The following is a 19,622-nucleotide window of genomic DNA, read 5'->3' on the forward strand; positions in this document are numbered from 1 at the left end:
TTGCAGCATCGCTTTGTCCACTGGATGGAAGACAGGGTTCGCTGAGAGTCACTGAGGCCTCACTGTAACCTCCGCTTTTGCAGCGGAGCCTCCCCATTTCGCATCTCACTACTTTCTTCAGCTTTTGCCTCTGGCGTGGGATTCTATTACCTAGAGCCAACCAACTGCGTGATCTTGGCACCACGATACAAGGGTTCCATTCTCATCAGGCGTCTTTTGTCATGTTCAACGAACACGTCGGAGCACGTTAAAAAAAAACCCTGCATCAGCTGTCGATGTTCCGCGCTTGGCAAACTAAAAAACCATCGGAAGCTCGCCGTAGAATGCCCGTATTTCTCTCTTAGCAACCATCAATAATATGACAATAACTTCCTCTTGGCAAATAGAGCTCCATTGCTCACCCATCAGTAGCCCTACAGACCATACCCATTTATGGCCAAGACTGCATAACGAGGCTTGATTCTGGCCTCACAACCAGCGGACCAAACGCCACAAGGGGTCAAGTTCTCCAGGGGTCGGGTGCCTCAACCGCTTGAGCCGCGGGTTGTGGGAGAAGAGTCACTCCACTGAAGGTCGTGAGACCAGACGGACCCCTGAAGCTAGGAATGGGCTTTTCTTGCTCGGCCAACTGCTTGTGCTTTGGTGAGAAAGAAAGTTTGCACGCGATCTCATTGCTGCAAGCCTCGACGCAGTTTATCTGCCGCTTAAACAAGCTTAAATGACGGCTGCAACCGGCGCAATTTCGTCCAGTTTTCGGAGCTCATTTGCGTAAAAAAGACGGGAGCCGTAATGTAAAAAGGGTCCCCCACGCTAGCTCCGTGTCACGAGAGGGTAATTCATGACATTTCCGGAGGTAAACAACAGCCGACCAAAGTTCCGAAGCTCATTCTAGCTGTACCGCCCGTTACTTAATCACCGTGGAATGGAACTGCTCTATCCAGAGTATACGGTTGATGGAAGCGGCAAACTACAAGATACCTCGCTATAGAAGGTTGATCTTCAATCGCAACCTCTGCATGTAGTTGAAGCTGATCAACAGGATCGGCAATGCCGTTGCGCCTTGGCAACGTGTCAAAGGATTCCTGATCGGTAAGATCGGATCACCTCTTGGCCATTATCTTGGCAGAGTTATTCCCGTTGGAGCGCGAATTGTCAATTGTGAACCCTTCACTCATGCTCAAATGTCAGGGCCCATCGCCAAGAGGTTGTAAGAACGAATAATAGCGATAATAAAAATTTGACTGATGATAAACAAGTCGCTAGCATTATTTTACTATCCAATGGCCATCAAATTTCCATTCCAACAACTTTTAAAGACATTTTCCCATTCACTTACAGCTTGGGCTCAAAGCCAAAGGTCGTGCCAGCGACACGAGGCTTGCCCTGGTTGAAGGGGCAGATCTGGAAGAAGCGCTCACGAGAGATCTTGACAAGGTTGGATCGCTTGTGAGGCAGGTCCATCCACTTGTCTTGGTGAAGACCGAAGATCATCTCATACTTGAGAACGTTCTCGCTGGAGAGACGAGGCTCGCCGACAACGTTCTCAGTGCGGTGGTCATCGAGGAACTCGTAGTGCATCACACTGGGCCACCATGCCATAACGCGATACTGTCCGCGGAACTTGTCGTTACCGACGAGTGAGTGTCGGCCGCGATCGAAGTCAAGGCAGGCGTAGTGTTGACCCATCTTGTCCTCCTTGGCCCAGTACAGCTCAAAGTAGGCGAAAGGTGTGTCGTTGAAGTAACCCAGAACAGCGAACTGATGAGGGTCATCGTGGATGTTCTTAAGATATGTGCGATGCTCATCAAGAGTGCCTGTCTCCATCCATCCAGCAGCGACACGAGGGTCGTTTTGCCATGTGTTGAAGAGACCCAAGTGCTCGGGGTTCTCGTAGTCGAGAGCGACGAGGTTGAAGTGCTCGTCAAGAGATGGGATGTACCGGCTGTAGATGTAACTACCGGCAGCAGGCTTGGGTGTTCGGCGCGGGTGACGCAGGAGAGTGGACTCGGAGGTGGGCGTCATCACGTACTCCAGATGAGGCACCACGTTGGCGGAGTTCCAGGTAGGAAGCCAGATGGGCTGTTGGCCCAATGGAGAGGCGCATCCCTGCCAGAACGCGCTGCGAAGAACAAGAACCTCAAGACCAGTGCTGGGTGCGGGCTCAACACCCTTGGGAGGAGGAGGCATGTTGATGGCGACCATGGAGAGGACCAGCTCCTTGGCCAGATCCTCAGCGCCAGCGCCCTCAAGGCGAAGACGGAATTGCTCTACATCGAAGTGATATGTGAAGAAAGTGTAGAGGAACATCCAGGTCTGCGAAAGAGTAGGAGCCTGCTTCTCCCAGCTCAGCGACCAGACAGGACTTCTTCTAGCACGAGCGTACTCGCGGTTATCAGAATCAGGGATCTTATCAGATTCCACAGCAGGAATCTTGGAGAAAACTAGGTCATCTGCATGGAGAACCTTGGGGAAAGGCTTGCCCTCTGTGATGGAGTCGTCCTTGCGCAGACGATACGACTGCTTACCCTCAGCAGTACGCTCGAGGTAGTAGGTGGACAGATAAGGCAGAGGTAGCCTGATCTTGATTGGCGACTTTTGCTGGAATGGTTCTGAAGACATGATTGTTGGTTGATGGCTTGTGACTACTGACTGACTGACTGACTGAACTTGTTCTTTTTTTCTCTCCAGATTTTATTTATACCCCGATCTCGGTGTTGAAGGTCTTGGCCCAATCAGATTAGATAAGATGTATTCCATCTTTGCTCGAGACGGCGAATATCCCGATGCGCACCGTGAAGTGGACAAGCCGAGGGTAGCAGAGCAGGGTAGGGGAGTCCGTCTTGTAAAGCTTGGAAGCTTGGTTGAGGATGAGGTGCCTGTCGTGTTGTACCCGGTCTGTGCCGATTATCCGCAGTCCCTGCGAGCTTTGCAGTGGGATCATGCCACTAAGTAGACGCTAATTGGGGCCAAGTGGATGGGATGTGCGCTAATTTGAGGCGCGGAGATTTAGAAAGGAAGCTGTTGTGGGGTTAGCTAGGCTCTGAGTTTTTTTGCTCGCTCTCCCGCTGAGAAATTTCGTCTGGTGTTGGTGAAGCTCATACGGAGTGAAGGGTCAAGGTGTTTGCAAGCTCTACCCTACAGAATGATATGCGAAAGTATTATCGAATTTGCATTAAGTTCTTCTTATTCCTCGAGTATGAGATGCAATTCCTTTGATCAGCTTCGAATCACCTCCGACCGTCACGACAGCCGTAATAATGGAGAGTGCATGAGAGCTTGGCTCAGTCTTGGTGGTCCCGGGATGACATTTACGCCACCGACTTTCGCTTCAACCACTACGAAACGCGGCTTGCCGAGCTCTACCTAATCAATCACTTTTTGCCATCAAATGGATCAGATTAGATTAGATTGATATGTCCTGCGAATCGCGAGTGCCCGGCGACAGATGGCTTGGAGCTAAAGCATCACTACGAGGCTTAGGGTAGGAGTCTGGCGATGCAAATGGCGAACATAAAACGTTACAAATAAACCGATTCAACGACTCGTTGGGTATGAACTTGAGTGCATGGTTGAACAATGCCATGGGGATTGCTATCTTGATACAGATGGGCGAAGCAAAGCGGTAAGTTGTTTGGTTTGATATCATAACCATTTGATCGAATACGCGAACTTCTAGTGGTTTACTCGCATGCGCCACCGAACAGGCTACGATACAGCCATCGAAACGAGCCGAAAGGCAGATTCCAAACGGTGAAATTAGAACCCAGGCGAGTTATTCACCGCGACGCAAGGCTGTCTGTTAGAATTATGGCTTGAATGGAATTGGATGTCTACGAAGTCATGGTCACGTAGCACCTGGATTTGTTTGACTCTCGGTCGCATACGCGACGGAAGCGCAGGCTCGACAAACGCGTCCATTTCCCCCACGCCAACAAATGTAGAAGTAACTTGACTTTTGAGTCTTTGGAAGCGATCGGAAAGAAGTGCTTTTGCTCAAATCACTTGATCGCGCAAACTGCGGCTTCTTTCAGCGCTCCCGTCAACCACAGCACAAATGCAGGACGTCACCCACCGGTACCCACGATCAATTGGGCCGTTGTGCAAGCGAAGCAAACATGACTTTGCAAACAGAAGCCAACACACCTAAAGAAGAGCTGTGATATTGCTTTGCAGGGCTTGTTGCTACCGCAAAATTGCTTGCTTGGCTAGCCTCCCTCATCTTTCGCAGCGCATCACGTTCTCACTTGCATTTTCAGCCGCTGCTTCAAAAGTTGACCTAGGGCCTCGATGCATATATCGCTCATTGTTCATGCCCAATCACGGGGACATTGAATCGTGGGTGAAGTCGATGTCATTCTTGTCGAGGCGAGAAAGACGCGGTCTCGGTTCGGGGGGAAACAGTGGCTTGCTTGCTCAACTACCGATAGCACCGGGACATGCTTGTTAGCCAAGAGAGCCACAATTTGGCGTGAGTAGACAAAGGAAAAACACAAACCGTTGCCAAGGCAGTGAGATTCACGTTTACATGGTGTCGTTCAGCCATTGCAAGTATTTTGTTATGAGTCTTTGGAGACACACTCAATGCTTTGCTGGAATTCTTCAGTTGGCCCAGCTTCCTTCACGTCAAAGTAGGCAGTGATCATCCCAAGCTCTTCGGAACTGTCATAGCTCCCATGAAAATTCTGCTCAAGCATCCCGTCCGATCTCGGTGCTACCCTAGCATCATGCACGATCCTGAAAAAGAAATCCCTAGAATGCAGCATGTGATGCATCTTCGCCCTGGATTATCAGATGTGATTGATTAGATTCTCAAACGGTTCATTCCGTAGCTCGACGCCAAAGCGACCGGGTGCCATGCCATGCGCTGGAGGGGGCGTGGGCGTGCCGGAGATCGAGGGACAGGGGTCTTTTCAACTGAACCCTTCTGGAACTTTAACGCCGGCTTGGGTCACATTGCATCATCTTTTTATCTGATCGGAACAGAATCATCAAGAGGTGCTGGCCATTGAGCATCCTCGGCTTCATCAGATAAACCCTGCCGACCTGGTTTTATCACCGAGGGCAGCACATAATTGAACAGATACTCACCGAAGCACACACCATCCACAGTCCCTTAGCAAATCGATCACCATGGCGCAACACACGTTCAACCGCCAACCACCAGCCCAAAGCTATGGCCTCGTGTCATTCCCAGCACAACACGTTATGCTCGTTGTCTTCAACCGACCCAAAGCCCTTAATGCAATGACCAGCGACGCAGAATATGAGCTCGAAGCTCTCTGGGAGTGGTACGACGAGGAGCCCTCACTGCGATGCGCCATCGTCACAGGCGCTGGGCGTGCATTCTGCGCTGGCATGGACCTCAAGGAATGGAACCAGATCAATCAGCGCAAAAGAGACGGAATTCCCGAGAAGAGACCCATGGACCCGCCCATGACGGGATTCGGCGGCCTTTCGCGTAGGAGCGGAAAGAAGCCCATCATCGCTGCGGTAAATGGTCTGGCGATGGGAGGCGGCTTCGAGATCATCGCAAATCTGGACCTCATTGTCGCTGCGAAGAGCGCTACATTTGCTCTTCCTGAGGCTAAGATTGGTGTCGTTGCTAATGCAGGCTCTCTACCAAGACTAGCGAGGACAATTGGCCGCCCGCGCGCCACTGAAATGGCGCTCACAGGGCGGAGCATCAGCGCTGCAGAGGCCCGCGAATTTGGCTTTCTCAACGCCATTACTGAAGACGCCCCGGCGGACAGCGATGTGCTGGAGCGACCAGTGGTGCAGAAGGCGCTGGAGTACGCTGCGCTCATTATCAAGAATAGCCCTGACAGTGTTATTGTGTCTCGCGCGGGTATCCTTGCGGGCTGGGAGCATGGGAGTGCTGAGAATGCAGTCCGGGTGCACCGTCAGACGTGGGACAAGATCATGGCTGATGGGCACAATTTCCACGAAGGCGTGCAGGCCTTTGTGGAGAAGAGGGCTCCGAGATGGGTGGATAGCAAGCTATGATGCATGACAGTGCATTTATGAGGCATTTTCCCTCTGTATTTTTCTTGCTTAGTATAGAGCTCGACATACTTGATTCACTTTAGAGCTAGCCACGGCGGTTTCAGACATTGAGAAGTACCTGACAGACAGGCTAACAGGTCCAAATTGTTCAGTGGCTTGTGGTGTGACGCCATGGCAAGCTCGTGTGGAGATTTCTCTGATCCTTGTCAATCTGATCAGATAATGAACTTATCAATCACCCCACCACACGAAAAGAAAAAATGTCGCCTCGGCTTCATGGGGGTCATCACTTCATCCACTACGTCCCCGCCGACATGTCGATTATTACTACTCTCCGTATAGTAACGGGACGAAGAGAAACCCTGTTTTCTCTTGGGTTGCAACGCTGTTACATGGCGCGGTGGAGAGGCCTGCAACTCGACCACTTCAGTCAAGCCAGTCTTGTTCACGTCCATCGAACCATTTGCTACATGCAATACCACGCGGATGAATCCTTTACCAGAGCTCTGGCTACCACATCGCATTCTGCTGCATGAGTTCATGCGAACGTGTGTTTCCCCTGTTTGAAGAAGCAGCCTCATTCACAACCACCTTGGCAGAGCAGCCTCTCACCGAAGCTACTATCCTCCCGCTTCTTTCTTCTTGCTTCTTTGCCCGCGCTAGTTCCGTAACTTCTCACACGGGAAGCTAGGATGTATCCAAGGGGTCCATCAAGCGTGGGGCCTCTCATCCTCTTCACGTCGATTCACGTACGGATTAGCGTGCCGAGATCAGCAATGGACGACCGATGAGCAGACGACTCCCCAAGACGGACACCCTCCGAAGTCGCCCATGATGGGAAGCTCGGGACCCTGAGTGAGTGAAGCTTCAAAGGTCCCCGTCTACCCCCCACACAGCTGGTATACGATACGCTCAAGACGGATGAAAGCCTCTGTTCAATACGTAATGAGGTTCCTGCAGTTTGGGCTGGCAATTCTGCAATAAAATAGTGGAGGCGTTCATGTAGAGTTTCTCGTCGTTGCAAACTGCATCTGTCTGTATTCCCATCGTCTCCAGTGGGATCTTCTTCCAGCCCACCAAATACAACATCAAAACAGATACACACAAAACAGCCTATCCATCATGGGAGATGTTCAGTCGTCGGCGCAGCCGCGGGCGAAGGGTGTGCGGTATGAAGTACCTGCTCTTCGCAAACAACAAGACCAAGATAGCTATGACCTTGAGATCCTACTATTAGCATGGACGCTTCTTCTATATCGTCATAGCCACGGGAACCATGTTGAGTTCTCGTGGGGATTGAGCGAAATTGGCTCTTCAACGTGTCGCACATTTACTCTCAACACATCGAAGCTGGAATGGGATGGCGGCGACTCTGTCGCATCGGAGCTGAAGGTCTTCCGAAACTACCTACAACAAGAATTGCAGTCAGAACAGCCTTTTGAGACGAAAGAATACAAGTTCTTCTTCAATGATGAGGCTGCGACAGGCGAAGTCGTCACTAACGTGACCGAAGACGGCGAGTTGTCAGTGAACTGGGTAAGCGCATGAGCCTCACCTCTCATTCACGCCAACTAACGGGTTGCGCGACACAGGGAAACGTCCAGATTGAAGCGACAGTAGAAGACGACGTTCTATGGCTCCGACCGACATGGCGCGAGCCTCTCGGCGCAGAGTTCCTTGCCAACCACTTTGCCCAAGCCCTCGTAGAAGTTCTCAACACAACGCTCACTGATTCGACCGCAACAATTAGCTCTGTCCTACCACTAGGCGAGCTAGATAAGTCTGTGATATGGAACTGGAACAAAGACCTTCCGCCGCCAGTGCCCATGTGCATTCACACCTTGATTGCTGAGCAAGTGAGGTGGCGCCCTGATGCACCAGCCATTTGCTCATGGGATGGCGACTTCACATACGCAGATGTTGACAGACTATCGACACTGCTTGCGCAACATCTCATTGATCTCGGAGTCAAAGTCGGCGATATTGTACCGCTATGCTTTGAGAAGTCGAGATGGACGACCGTCGCGGTCATGGGCATCATCAAAGCCGGTGCAGCTTTCTCTCTCCACGATCCCAGTCAACCCATGCAGCGACGACAAGTTATGGCTCAACAAGTCAACGCGACACACATTCTCACCTCGAGAGACCAAGCGAAATACGGCCCCGAAATCGCGCCCGACGCGAAGCATGTCATTGTCGACACTGCGACTCTCGACTCTTTGGCCAAGACGATCCAAGATCCTCTTCGAAAACTCCCCGACGTACCGCCCAATTCTCTCCTCTATATCATCTTTACTTCCGGAAGTACAGGTACGCCAAAGGGAGTTATGCTCTCGCACGAAACATATACTGCTAGCGCTCTTGCGCGAAGCACGGGAATTGGGTATTCGAGTACCTCACGATCGCTCGATTTTACATCATATGCTTTCGATGTCAGCGTCGATAGTATTCTTTGCACGCTCATTCGTGGTGGATGTCTTTGCATTCCCACTGATCAAGACCGAGTGAATGATCTCAGCGGTGCGATCCGCCGTTTGAGGGTGAACATGGTAAACATCACACCCTCAGTCGCGCGCATCTTAGACCCTGACATTATCCCATCGCTGAACAGTCTTGGTATCGGCGGCGAGTCTTGTTCGGCTGGAGATATTGCGATCTGGGGCCAACATACTCGAATTGTCGTTGGATATGGTCCTGCTGAGTGCACGATTGGATGTACTGTCAATCCCAGCGCAGCGGGCAAGCCGTACGTCAGTATTGGTCCAGGCACAGGTGCTTGCATCTGGCTCGTTGATCCCGACGATCACAACAAGCTTGTTCCTGTGGGTGCTGTCGGCGAGCTGCTCGTCGAGGGCCCAATTGTTGGTCAAGGATACCTTGGTGATGCGGAGAAGACAAACGCGGCCTTCATCCATGACCCCGACTTTCTCCTCGCTGGCGCTGGTGGAATTCCCGGGCGCCACGGGCGTCTGTACAAGACAGGCGACTTGGTTCGATATGATCCAGACGGCGAGAAAGGCTTCGTCTTCGTAGGTCGCAAGGACACTCAGATCAAGCTTCGTGGCCAGCGTGTAGAGCTAGGAGAGATTGAGCACCACATCAAGAACCTTCTCCCCGCGGGCGCTGAAGTCGTCGCTGAGATCATCGCACCGCGAAACCAGAATAAGGAGTCTATGCTGGTAGCGTTCATCGCTGATCGTGAAGCCAAGGACGATGGTGATGCTCGGCAAATTGACTTCCCACCTCGTCTGCGCGACTCACTCGAGACGCTCAATGAAAGACTCTCCAAGGTAGTTCCAGTATACATGGTACCTGCGACGTATATTACCCTCTCCAAGATTCCCTACCTTGTCTCTGGGAAGACTGACCGAAAGTCACTCCGCGCCCTTGGTGCTGAGATCTCCGCAAACCTTCAGGCCTCAGCAGCTGCAAATGAGTCCTCCGAGATCCGTGAGCCAGAGTCTGAGGCTGAGCTCTTCCTGCGCGACTCGTGGTGTCGCCTGCTTGGACTCGAGGCGACGCAAGTCAGCACTACCCACAACTTCTTTACATCTGGCGGAGACTCCGTTCTTGCGATGAAGCTCGTGCCAGTCATTCGAGACTGGGGATACACGCTTTCCGTCGCTGATATCTTCAATTACCCTGTTCTCGCCGACATGGCAAAGTCGATGCAGAAGGGCGATAAGAGCAAGGGCGTTGATATGCAGATTCCTGAGTTCTCTCTACTGAAGGATAACATGGACCGCGATGCCCTGCGCGCTGAGGCTGCTGAGCAATCGGGATGCGACGTCAGTGCGATCGAGGATATTTACCCTTGTGCGCCTATGCAGGAGATTCACATGGCATTCTACACGCGATCGAAGGAGAACTATGTCGCGCAACGAATCGCCGATATCCCCGCCTCGAGTTCTGTCGACAAGCTCAAGTCCGCTTGGGATGTTGTGTACAAGGAGAGCCCCATCCTTCGCACCCGCATTGCTGAGTTCAAGCAGCATGGCTTCATGCAAGTTGTCGTCAACGAATCGCTTCAATGGAGGGAGGTTGAGTCTTCGCTGGAGGAGTTCCTTGAGGAAGACAAGAAAGAGCCAATGTCGCCTGGCGCACCGCTTTCTCGCTTCGCCATCGTCACCGACAAGGCCCTTGACAAGAGATACTTCGTTTGGACGGCCCACCACGCCATTTACGATGGATGGTCTACAGATCTCATCGTCGAGCATGCCCGCGCTGCGTACAAGGGTGAAGAAGTATCGCGCCCTGCTCAATTCAAGCACTTCATTCGCTACCTCGCCGAAGACTCACGCGAGTCGTCCAAGGACTACTGGAAGACTCAACTCGCTGGCGCCACAGGACCTCAATTCCCAACCCTGCCATCGCGCTCTTACATCCCCGATCCTACCTCTCTGACTGAGCGCTTCATCAAGCTTGACAAGGCTGCCAAGTCTGACATCACTATCGCTACCGTTATTCGAGCTGCGTGGGCTCTGTTAGCGTCGCAATACTCCATGAGCGACGATGTTGTTTTCGGAGAGACGTTCATGGGTCGCACCATTCCTCTTCCTGGTGCTGAGCTCATCGAGGGTCCCATTCTCGCGACTGTCCCGGTTCGCATTCGTCTCGACCGCACAACTACAGTGCAAGAGTTCCTTCGCGCAGTCCAGGAACAGAGTGTCGCTCGCTCAGCGCATGAGCATCTTGGTATCCAGCATATCCGCCGACTGAGCGAAGATGCTCAAATTGCTTGTGAAGTCACTATGGGCCTTGTCGTTCAGCCCCAGGACCCCGAACCTTCTGAGACAGAAACCGACGAATTACCCTCATTCCGTGGTGGAGATGCTGCTCTTGAGGCTCTGCACTTCAACTCGTACCCGCTTATGTTGGCTGTGTCCCTCCAGAAAACTGGCTTCCGCCTGTTGGCAAGCTTTGACTCGGAGCTTCTCAGCCCCGTTCAAGTTCAACGCGTACTGTCGCAATTCGAGGTTGCTATCAACCAGCTTCGTGGCGACGTGTCGCGCTCATTGAGTGACATCACATGCCTCGGCGAAGAAGAGTTAGGAGAGATCTGGGAAGCCAACAAGCAGGCACCTGTCTCTCCCAAGGACATCTCGCGATTCCTGTCAAGCGGCGACAAATACCCCACGGTCCAATATGTTCCTTGGATCGTTCAGCCTGGTAACGAAAAGCTCCTTATGCCGCTTGGAAGCACCGGAGAGCTCCTGCTTGAGACTGCTTCTGTGCGCGACGATGCTGATGTCGTTGATGCTCCTGAGTGGTTGAAGGAGGGTGCGCTAGGGTACCCCGGCCGACAAAGCAAGCTTTTCCATACTGGAGATCTCGTTAAATACACTGATGATCTGAGCTTGGTGTTCGTCGGTCGAAGGGATGACATGGCTAGTGTTGACGGTCGCGTCGTGGATCTCAATGCTACGAACCTTGAGCTCAAACGCCTGCTTCCTGCTACCGCTGAAGCTGTGAGCCGACTTGTTGTTCCCAAGGGATCAAGCAGCCAGACTCCCGTGGTTGTCGCATTCGTCAAAGATACACCTGCGAGGGATGCTCAATTGCTCAAGGTCGGCGTCGATGCTAGAGATGCATCGCTTCCTTTGGCGGAAGAAGTCTCCGTTGAACTCGCTGCAGCAATTATCGGCCTCAACAAAGCAATGGTCGAGACTCTTCCACCTTATGCCATTCCTTCAATCTGCATTCCCCTCACCAGCAGTGTAGACATCAACTCCATTGAGACCATTGCTTCGGAGACTTCTCTATCACTGATCGTCGAACTGCGCAAGTCCTTCGTATTTCTCAAGAAAACAATCGCCGACACCACAGTCTTGACCACAAAGGAGCGCGTGCTTCGCGCTTCATGGTCCAAGTTTCTTGGAATTGAGGAGGAGAAGTTGTCTCTCGATGATAACTTCTTCCGTCTTGGTGGTGATTCCATCGTCGCCATGCGTATGGTCTCTGCTCTGCGACAGGATGGTTACCGTTTGTCTGTCGCAAGCATTTTCCAGAACATGCAGCTTCGGGGCATGGCCAAGTCGTTGGTCGAAATCTCACCCGAGGCCAGCGAGAGCACAAAGAGATACACCCCCTTCTCGCTATTGGGTATCAAGGATGTCGATGGCTTCCTCGCCCAGGCCATCCAGTCTCAATTGGCCGACCCGACCTGGAAGATCCAGGACGTCCTCCCCGCCACTGGACCCCAGAGCGGCGATGTAAAGCAGACAGTATCTGCCCCGCGAAGCTCGCTTCAATACAACATGCTCTACCTGGACCAGTCAATTGACACGGCCCGTCTCGTCGACAGCTTCCAGTACCTCGTGTCGCAGCACGCTATTCTTCGAACTGTGTTTGTTCAACACGAGGGACAAAGCCTCCAAGTTGTCCTCAGTGACGTGACAGTGCCTGTCACGGAGCAGAGCGTTGAGGGCTCAATTGACGATGCCGCCAAGCAGATCGCAGAGTCGGACGCCAACAACAGCACTGATCTCGCTTTCGGAACTTCTTTCATTCGCCTTTTCGTTCTTCGCAGTGAGACCGAGAATGCTTTCATGATCCGTATTTCGCATGCGCAATACGACGGTGTCTCCCTGCCAGAACTTCTGCGCCAGCTTGAGCTTCGCTACCGGGGCCTGGAGATCCCCGCGTCGGAGCCTTTCGAGACCTACATCCAACACCTCTCAACCGCTAAATCCCAGAACGTAGACTTCTGGCGCAAGACTCTGGAAGGATCATCATACACCGAGATCGCTCCTGCTGCGGAGCCTCAGCAGAAGACTGCATTCATGACCAAGGATGTTGACATCTCTGGAGCCTCACCAGACACAACACACGCGATGCTTCTCACTGCTGGCTGGGCCAAGGTACTGTCGCAGCACCTCAATGTCTCTGATGTCACATTCGGTGGTATTGTCTCCGGTCGCGACGTCGATGTCGCTGGTATTGACACCATCATGGGCCCTTGCTACCAGTACCAGCCCGTCCGCGTCAAGTTTGAGCAAAGCTGGACAGCTTCACAGCTCCTGGACTACGTGCGCAGTCAATCCGTCGAGGGCAGCCAACACGCTACGCTCAGCTTCCAGGAAGTGCTCAAGGAGTGTACAGACTGGCCTGCAGAGACTCCCTTCTACGGCTCCTTTACCAACCATCTCAACAAGGAGTTCTTCGACTCGATTCCTTTCGCTGGAACAAAGTGTCGCGTGGATTACTCCATCCCTCACCCCGAACCTGCTACACCTCCTCGTATTGTATCATTTGTTGAGAACGGTAGAACTCAGATTGGTATTGAGGCTGACGAGGAGCGTCGGGATTTCTGGGAGGCAAGGGTGGAGGAGCTGGCGCGTGTCATTGAGGGGTTTGTCAAAAACCCTAACGTTTTGATCTAGTTTTGGAAAGTTTTCGCATATTTATTTTCTACGGATAGAAAGGGCACGGAATAATTGGCTATCTATTTCATTTACTTCAAATAAAGCGTTTCACATGGAATTTCTCATCAGGCTCGCCCGAATCTTCAAAAGGCATGAAACCTAGGTAGGTTGCTTTGATCCGAGGTCAACCCCACCAGGTCATTAGAGAGGCCCCTAAGATGGCCCTAAGCTCAGCTAAACATCACCGTTACAAGGCTTAAATCTTTCCCACTTCAGTGGGCTCCCAACTGTCCAAGGGTCGGGTCTTACCAGTATTTGCACCACGCTCTCGTCAAACTTGCTACCTAAGCTCCTGGTCTTTAATGCGTATATCCTACGCTGACGTGATGTGGTCTTTCGCTGTATCGAATTGTATCCTATCATTCGGTAGTCTCTTGATCGCCATACCTTTCTCATTCATGAAGCGAGCTCTGAGCTGATGGCGTCCACTATGAACCGACTCCGCTGTCGCCAGAGGCTGACCCAGAAATTAGCGGCAGAGAGCTCAGGAGAATTCTAAAAGATTCCCGTCATCTGCTCTCAAATCAGGTGTTGCACTCTCCATCGCGTTGCATCATGCATCTATTAATACTGGACGAATCAATTGACGAATTTCAGTGTGTATAAATTATAGCCGTCCTGAATATTAAATGCTGATGTATTATTTTAATAGCCCTCAGTCTATGTCTAAACAGTGTATGAGGGAATGTCTATCGAATCATCTATGACGTCTGTCGGCAAAAGCCCAAGTATGTATTTCGGTCCTCTAGTCAAACGCCAATCCATAAATCCAAAATCCAGTTCGCTAAGCATGATGGCAAGCAAGTATCTTCAAGAACACAAATGCAGATAAACCGATTTACATCGGCCCTATTTGATGTCATCGCGTTCCTGTGTCGTCTCGCCGCCATTTGTAATTGTCCGATTATCGTCGTCATTGCGCAGACGCTGCGCGGAGAGGTTGGCCTCCAGGTCGAGATCCTGGGCCGGCCTCAGTCCATGTGATGTTTCCTGTCGTGTCTGCTCGGTGCTGAATCGTTCAAACTTTTCGTTAGGAGCATCTTGCAGCTGACTCTCGGCCTCTGCCTCGGCCATCAAGCACCTCTTGCGAACTGACCATGCACTTCCAGCGTGGCCGACAACCCACCAAGAGAACAAGATAGGCAGAGTAACTCCAATGTTGGCACGGCACCCAGACCAGATACCGACGAGAAGAAGCCAGGCGTTATGGGCTGGAAGTGCCCACGACCAATGGTAGAACCCAGGTGTGAGCTCAAATGGGAAGACGGTTGACCCGATATTGAGAATGATCCAGGTAAGAAGGAAGAAGGCAAAGAACTGCATAGGGACTATAGTCGCCAGCACTGTGTCGATAACAAGGTAGTTGATGTCCATGTAGAACCAGAGGCACATCCAAGTCTCAAAGAACTGAGCAGCATCGACGCTCCAATTCTCCCGGAAGGCCCAGAAATAGCCAGCCATGCCTAGAGCACCGATGAGAGTATAAATCTTGCCAGTGATGAAGCGGAAGACATAGACATCTCGCTTTGAGTAGGACTGGAGGACCTTGGTAGAAGTTGTAATGCCATTCAATCCCATCTGGAAAAAGAAATGCATGAGAATGCCCATCACTAGGGAGACGGTATTCAGAAGAACTCTTGTGCCCTGTTCGGTTGGCATGATGTTCCAGATATTGGCTTGGAAGGGCCGAAGAAAGGTGCTCGCTGAGGTAGGATTGGTCATGTTGACGGCCTTGAGGGCGTCGCGAGTCGTGAGACCGTACATGGTTGCGGCAGCGCCAACGAGGCTCTGCATGTTGCCCTGGAGGGAGGAGAAGATGGAAGGATAGTATGCGCCGTTATAAATCGTAGTGACTGCGTCTTGTGGATCATAAACAGTGGTGTTATCTCCCTCGATAGTGGACAAAAGACGATCAGAGGCACCAGGATGAGTATAAATAGCACCCCAGTAGCCATGATTACAAACGGCGTCTCGAACCTTTTCGGGGGTATCGTATTCTGAGGACGAGCCGAACTCAAGGGAAGGGAACTTGTCTGACTGGAGGGTATCATAAGCACCGGAAATCGCCTTTCCGATATCGCTGCCATCAAAATCGATTGCGAGGATCTTGAGGTTATGCATTCGTGTTGAGGACTTGAATAGGGAGCCGAAGAGGTAGGACATATTTGCTAGGAACAGGAGCTGGACCATCAAGGCCGTCATGATGACGGGGATTATATAGGTCTTCATCCTGACGGATAGTGGTGTAGACCGCGAAGAGATTCGGTTGAATGATCGAGGTGGTATTAGTGTCATGATGAATATATACTGCTGTTTGTGTATCAAGTAGGTTTTGAGGGGATGAAATGGAAGAACCGGATAGGACCTGTAGTTGATGGTTGAAGATAGACTCAGGAGATATTGTTTACTTATAAATCTCAGATATAAACATCATGCCATTCCCCTGAGCTGTCAACGGGGTTGTGTTACATGCCGCCGCCGCCAAACTCAGCTGCCTTCCCGAATCTCTGTTTATTAAGCCTCCCGACTCGGACCCGGTGGTAAAGCCATGGCAAACTTGACAACGCGATTGGATCAGACTACTGACTCAGCGGAAGTTGGGAGTTTTTCGCATTCGGTCTCCACCATTCCCGGAAATTCGGACTTCGCGCCAAACGCAATTTCCATGCAGCGAGTCCAGTGGCTTCATGTGCATAGACGGTAAATCTTGATTATTCCCTATCTTAATAGCCGTATAGTGGGCCTTTCGCCTCAGATAAGCGCATTCGCTTCCGGCAGTTGAGTATGGCTTAGCAGTAAACAGATAGCATATGACGTACCTACAGACTAAAAAACAACTACCTGGATCTAAGTATGCTCAGAAACTCCCTGCCTTCTTCGGGCTTATTTTCTCTCATCCTGTGCAAGTATAGCGTCATCCCAGCTGTACCTTATTGAAATAAGGCACTGCTATAACAGGAATCTGTAAGATTGGCAGCTCCAGCTGTAATTGTTGCCATGCCTCCTAGCCTCCCTAGAACAGCTAGTGCATTTGGTTTCACGATCTCGGGCTTTTCCTCGAGGGCAATCCCTCTGTCTAGTAACATCTATACAAAGGAACAAGGTTTTCAGTTACCTGGTTTTTACTTGGCGAAGGACAGAAACTGATCTAAAACTACCTAAACCCTGTCTTCAGCTGTCTGAATGATGGTTATTTTAGCGCTCATGCCCTCGCGCAGCCACCAAGAACACTTCTGACTTAAACTTAAGATGTCAAAATTAGCTGACCTGAAGAACGCCGAGTCGAGGCCCACTAAGTCTCCCTAAGATCATCTCAACTTACCTAAATCTTTGCTACCCAGAATAAAGGTCCTGACTTTTCTTGTCCCATGGCCACTCCAATAAATATGCCTTGCCACAAATGCCAAGGCGTTAGGCAACCCCCTGTATGCATTACTGCCAGGTCGTGCTACAGCCAGCAAGCAACCATGTCAAATTGTAGTGATATCAGCCAATGACATACGCCATATCGCAATCAGCCTGAGCGTCGCATCACCACGATAACGCAAGAGGTCACGCTGAAATGATGCTGCAAGCCACAGCGGGGTTGAGCATGTTCATCAACTGTGATAAAGCTCCAACTCGCAGCAATTGATACGCTGAGAATGAAGCTTGGGTTGTCTACCTCGCTTCCCGCAAATCAGATGCTCGCTTGTCACCCCAGTGCCAAGCAGCGGAATGGATTCCCCAGACTCAGGCAACTGCATAAAGGATAAATCTAACCCAACTGATGGAGCTTTGCTCGGTACAGACTTTCTTTCTTCTAGACACAGTGTTTCATTATCCCGAGCAAAGCCGAACTGACACCATGGGCGATGTATTCTTGGGCTTTAGGCCGAGGCCGAGCGACATTTTGATAGCTATCATGGGAATGACTGGGTCTGGAAAGAGCACTTTCATCTCGCTGTGCACTGGACAAGATGTTCCCGTTGGCCACGATCTGCAAGCTTGTACGTATCGGCCATTTCATTTATTAGTTGACACGGTCTCGTCTTAACACGATACAGGTACACAGCACGTCACTGCATACCAATGCAAATGGTCAGATACCTCTGACATATATCTCCTGGACACTCCGGGGTTCGATGATACGAATCGATCAGATACCGAAGTTCTCAAAGAGATTGCTTTATGTCTTGCCAAGACATATGAAGACAATGTCAAACTGAGCGGGATCCTATACCTTCATAAAATCACAGATCGTCGTATGGGCGGATCTGCTCAAAAGAACCTCATGATGTTCCGGAAGCTCTGTGGTAAGGACAGTCTCAAGAACGTTATTCTTGTCACTACGATGTGGGAAGCCGAGAATGCAGCCATGGGAGAAAAGCGAGAGCAAGAGCTGATCGCCACGGATGGTTTCTGGGGAGCCCTGGTCGAAGAAGGTGCTCAAGTCAATCGTCACAATAATACCCTCTCATCCGCAATGTCCCTGCTCAAAACTGCTGCCAAAAACAATCGAGTCACTATTTCCATTAAAAAGGAAATGGTTAGTGAGCATAAAGATCTGAATGAGACTGAAGCGGGTATTGGCCTTAACTCGGACATTCTTCTAGCTGAGCAAAGGGTTATCAAGGAGATGTCAGAAGCCCTCGAAATGGAGAGGCAAGCCAGGAAGGACCAGGACGAAAAGTCAGCCGAAGAACAACGTCAATATCGCGAGACGATGAAGAAAAAGATTGAATATCTCAATCAAGAACGAAAAGATCTCAAGGTCAGTCTTGAAGAGATGAAGGAACAGAGGCGCCGCTTCAAAGTCCTAGAAGGCAAGTATAAGGAAAGTCAAGAGCGTGTACGCCAGCAGGACAAGAAGATCGAGAGTCTAGAAAAGGAAGGCAAACAACGCAAATCCCGAGAAGAAGATATGCTTCGCCAAACTGAAGAGGCCACTAGGGAACTAGCGAGCCTCCGCCTCCAGCTTAGTGAAAGAGGTAATGCTACAATGGGAATCTCGAGTATGAGACCTCGAAGTTCAGGGTCTCAGTACGTAGGGGACTCCAGCTATGTCAGGTTGTTTCTATCGGGAACAGGCTATTTCTTTGGGGGCAAAAGCGGATATCATGGGTAAGTGAAGAGAATTGATATATTGAGCAGTTCTCTAATAATTTGCAGTTATTACAGTGCCGATCTAACAAGACTGACGGACGAGAATGACAAGCGCAGAATTTGTGCGCTTGGTACTAATGGATCATGGCTCTACCACTATCATACTGGAAGTAACTTGAACTGTTGGACATGTAAGTTAAAGCTCAGACAATCGATACAGATGTTGATTGATATCTTGAGCAGGCTGGTCCGACTCATTTCCAACTGAGTATCCCAAACTTGCTGCTTGGCTAGATAAGCACCAAATGTTTGGGTGTCCCCGACACATAAGTCTCGGTCCTGATGGAAACTTTTACATTGCCATGATGGACAGCTCGATTAAATGGTGTATACCAAAGTCTGTGTCCGAAACGATCACCGCATGGATTAATAAAAGGACTATAAGGTCCATCCAGAGGCTTTGGCTTGGTTACAATAACAATTACGTGGCTGAGATTTCCGACGCTGAATATTTTTACAGGGTCGATAATTACAAGGACTTAAAATCCCACATGGAAAGTCTGGAACTCGAAATTGGTCTGGACTATATAAATAGCGAAAGGCCGCCAATCAAGGTTTGAAGATGCCTTCACTCTAGACACCATTCACTGACAGGATAAAAGCAACTTGCTATGAATATTGAAGCTCCTAGAGGATTCGTTCTGATCAGGGACGGAGGAGAAGTATTTTGGCATAAGGGAATAAGTGGCAACCAATTTGACGAGGCAAAATTGCAAAGGTTCAAAAATGATAACGAGAACTCTTGGTAGGAATGTCTAGTGAGAAGTAGGTACTTCATAGTTTTAAACTATCGGTCAACAAAAAACAGTCTAAGCCTGCCGTCACATGTGTTCGAGATCTAAATATGGGTAAGTTCGAATCCTTGTACCTTGGTCCTCACAATCTCCTCTAACGGAAGTCGTGTTACCACTTTTCATGCTATTCAGTTGGTGAGCATTATCATATCGTCGCATCTATACCGATAAGAACAAATGCCACTATTGAATGCTCCTTTTGCCAAAATAACAGCATAGGTAATATCACTGGCCTCGCATGCTGGTAGAAGAAGAC

General features: G+C 50.6%; 5 protein-coding genes; 3 read left to right on the top strand and 2 right to left on the bottom strand.

Moving 5' to 3' along the window:
- Positions 1-1,332: 1,332 nt before the first annotated feature.
- Positions 1,333-2,619, bottom strand: FFUJ_10734 (related to aerobactin siderophore biosynthesis protein iucB; the record flags this gene model as incomplete). The annotated part of the gene is made up of 1 exon (XM_023569551.1): positions 1,333-2,619. The coding sequence occupies one exon, from the start codon at positions 2,617-2,619 to the stop codon at positions 1,333-1,335; it is 1,287 nt and encodes a 428-aa protein (XP_023436751.1).
- Positions 2,620-5,130: 2,511 nt separating this feature from the next.
- FFUJ_10735 (related to enoyl-CoA hydratase) lies at positions 5,131-6,003 on the top strand (the record flags this gene model as incomplete). Its single annotated transcript, XM_023569553.1, has 1 exon — positions 5,131-6,003. The coding sequence occupies one exon, from the start codon at positions 5,131-5,133 to the stop codon at positions 6,001-6,003; it is 873 nt and encodes a 290-aa protein (XP_023436752.1).
- A 1,122-nt stretch (positions 6,004-7,125) lies between these two features.
- FFUJ_10736 (related to AM-toxin synthetase (AMT)) lies at positions 7,126-13,385 on the top strand (the record flags this gene model as incomplete). XM_023569554.1 has 2 exons in its annotated part: positions 7,126-7,539; positions 7,596-13,385. The coding sequence occupies 2 exons, from the start codon at positions 7,126-7,128 to the stop codon at positions 13,383-13,385; spliced, it is 6,204 nt and encodes a 2,067-aa protein (XP_023436753.1).
- An 891-nt stretch (positions 13,386-14,276) lies between these two features.
- FFUJ_10737 (uncharacterized protein) lies at positions 14,277-15,722 on the bottom strand (the record flags this gene model as incomplete). Its single annotated transcript, XM_023569555.1, has 1 exon — positions 14,277-15,722. The coding sequence occupies one exon, from the start codon at positions 15,720-15,722 to the stop codon at positions 14,277-14,279; it is 1,446 nt and encodes a 481-aa protein (XP_023436754.1).
- Positions 15,723-17,274: 1,552 nt separating this feature from the next.
- Positions 17,275-19,321, top strand: FFUJ_10738 (uncharacterized protein; the record flags this gene model as incomplete). XM_023569556.1 has 5 exons in its annotated part: positions 17,275-17,416; positions 17,474-18,530; positions 18,579-18,703; positions 18,756-19,126; positions 19,175-19,321. 5 exons carry the CDS (start codon positions 17,275-17,277, stop codon positions 19,319-19,321), a joined length of 1,842 nt encoding a protein of 613 aa, XP_023436755.1.
- Between the last annotated feature and the right edge of the window lie 301 nt (positions 19,322-19,622).

This window comes from Fusarium fujikuroi, chromosome FFUJ_chr10 (genome assembly GCF_900079805.1).
Source record: "Fusarium fujikuroi IMI 58289 draft genome, chromosome FFUJ_chr10".
Classification (NCBI taxonomy): Eukaryota; Fungi; Ascomycota; class Sordariomycetes; order Hypocreales; family Nectriaceae; genus Fusarium; species Fusarium fujikuroi.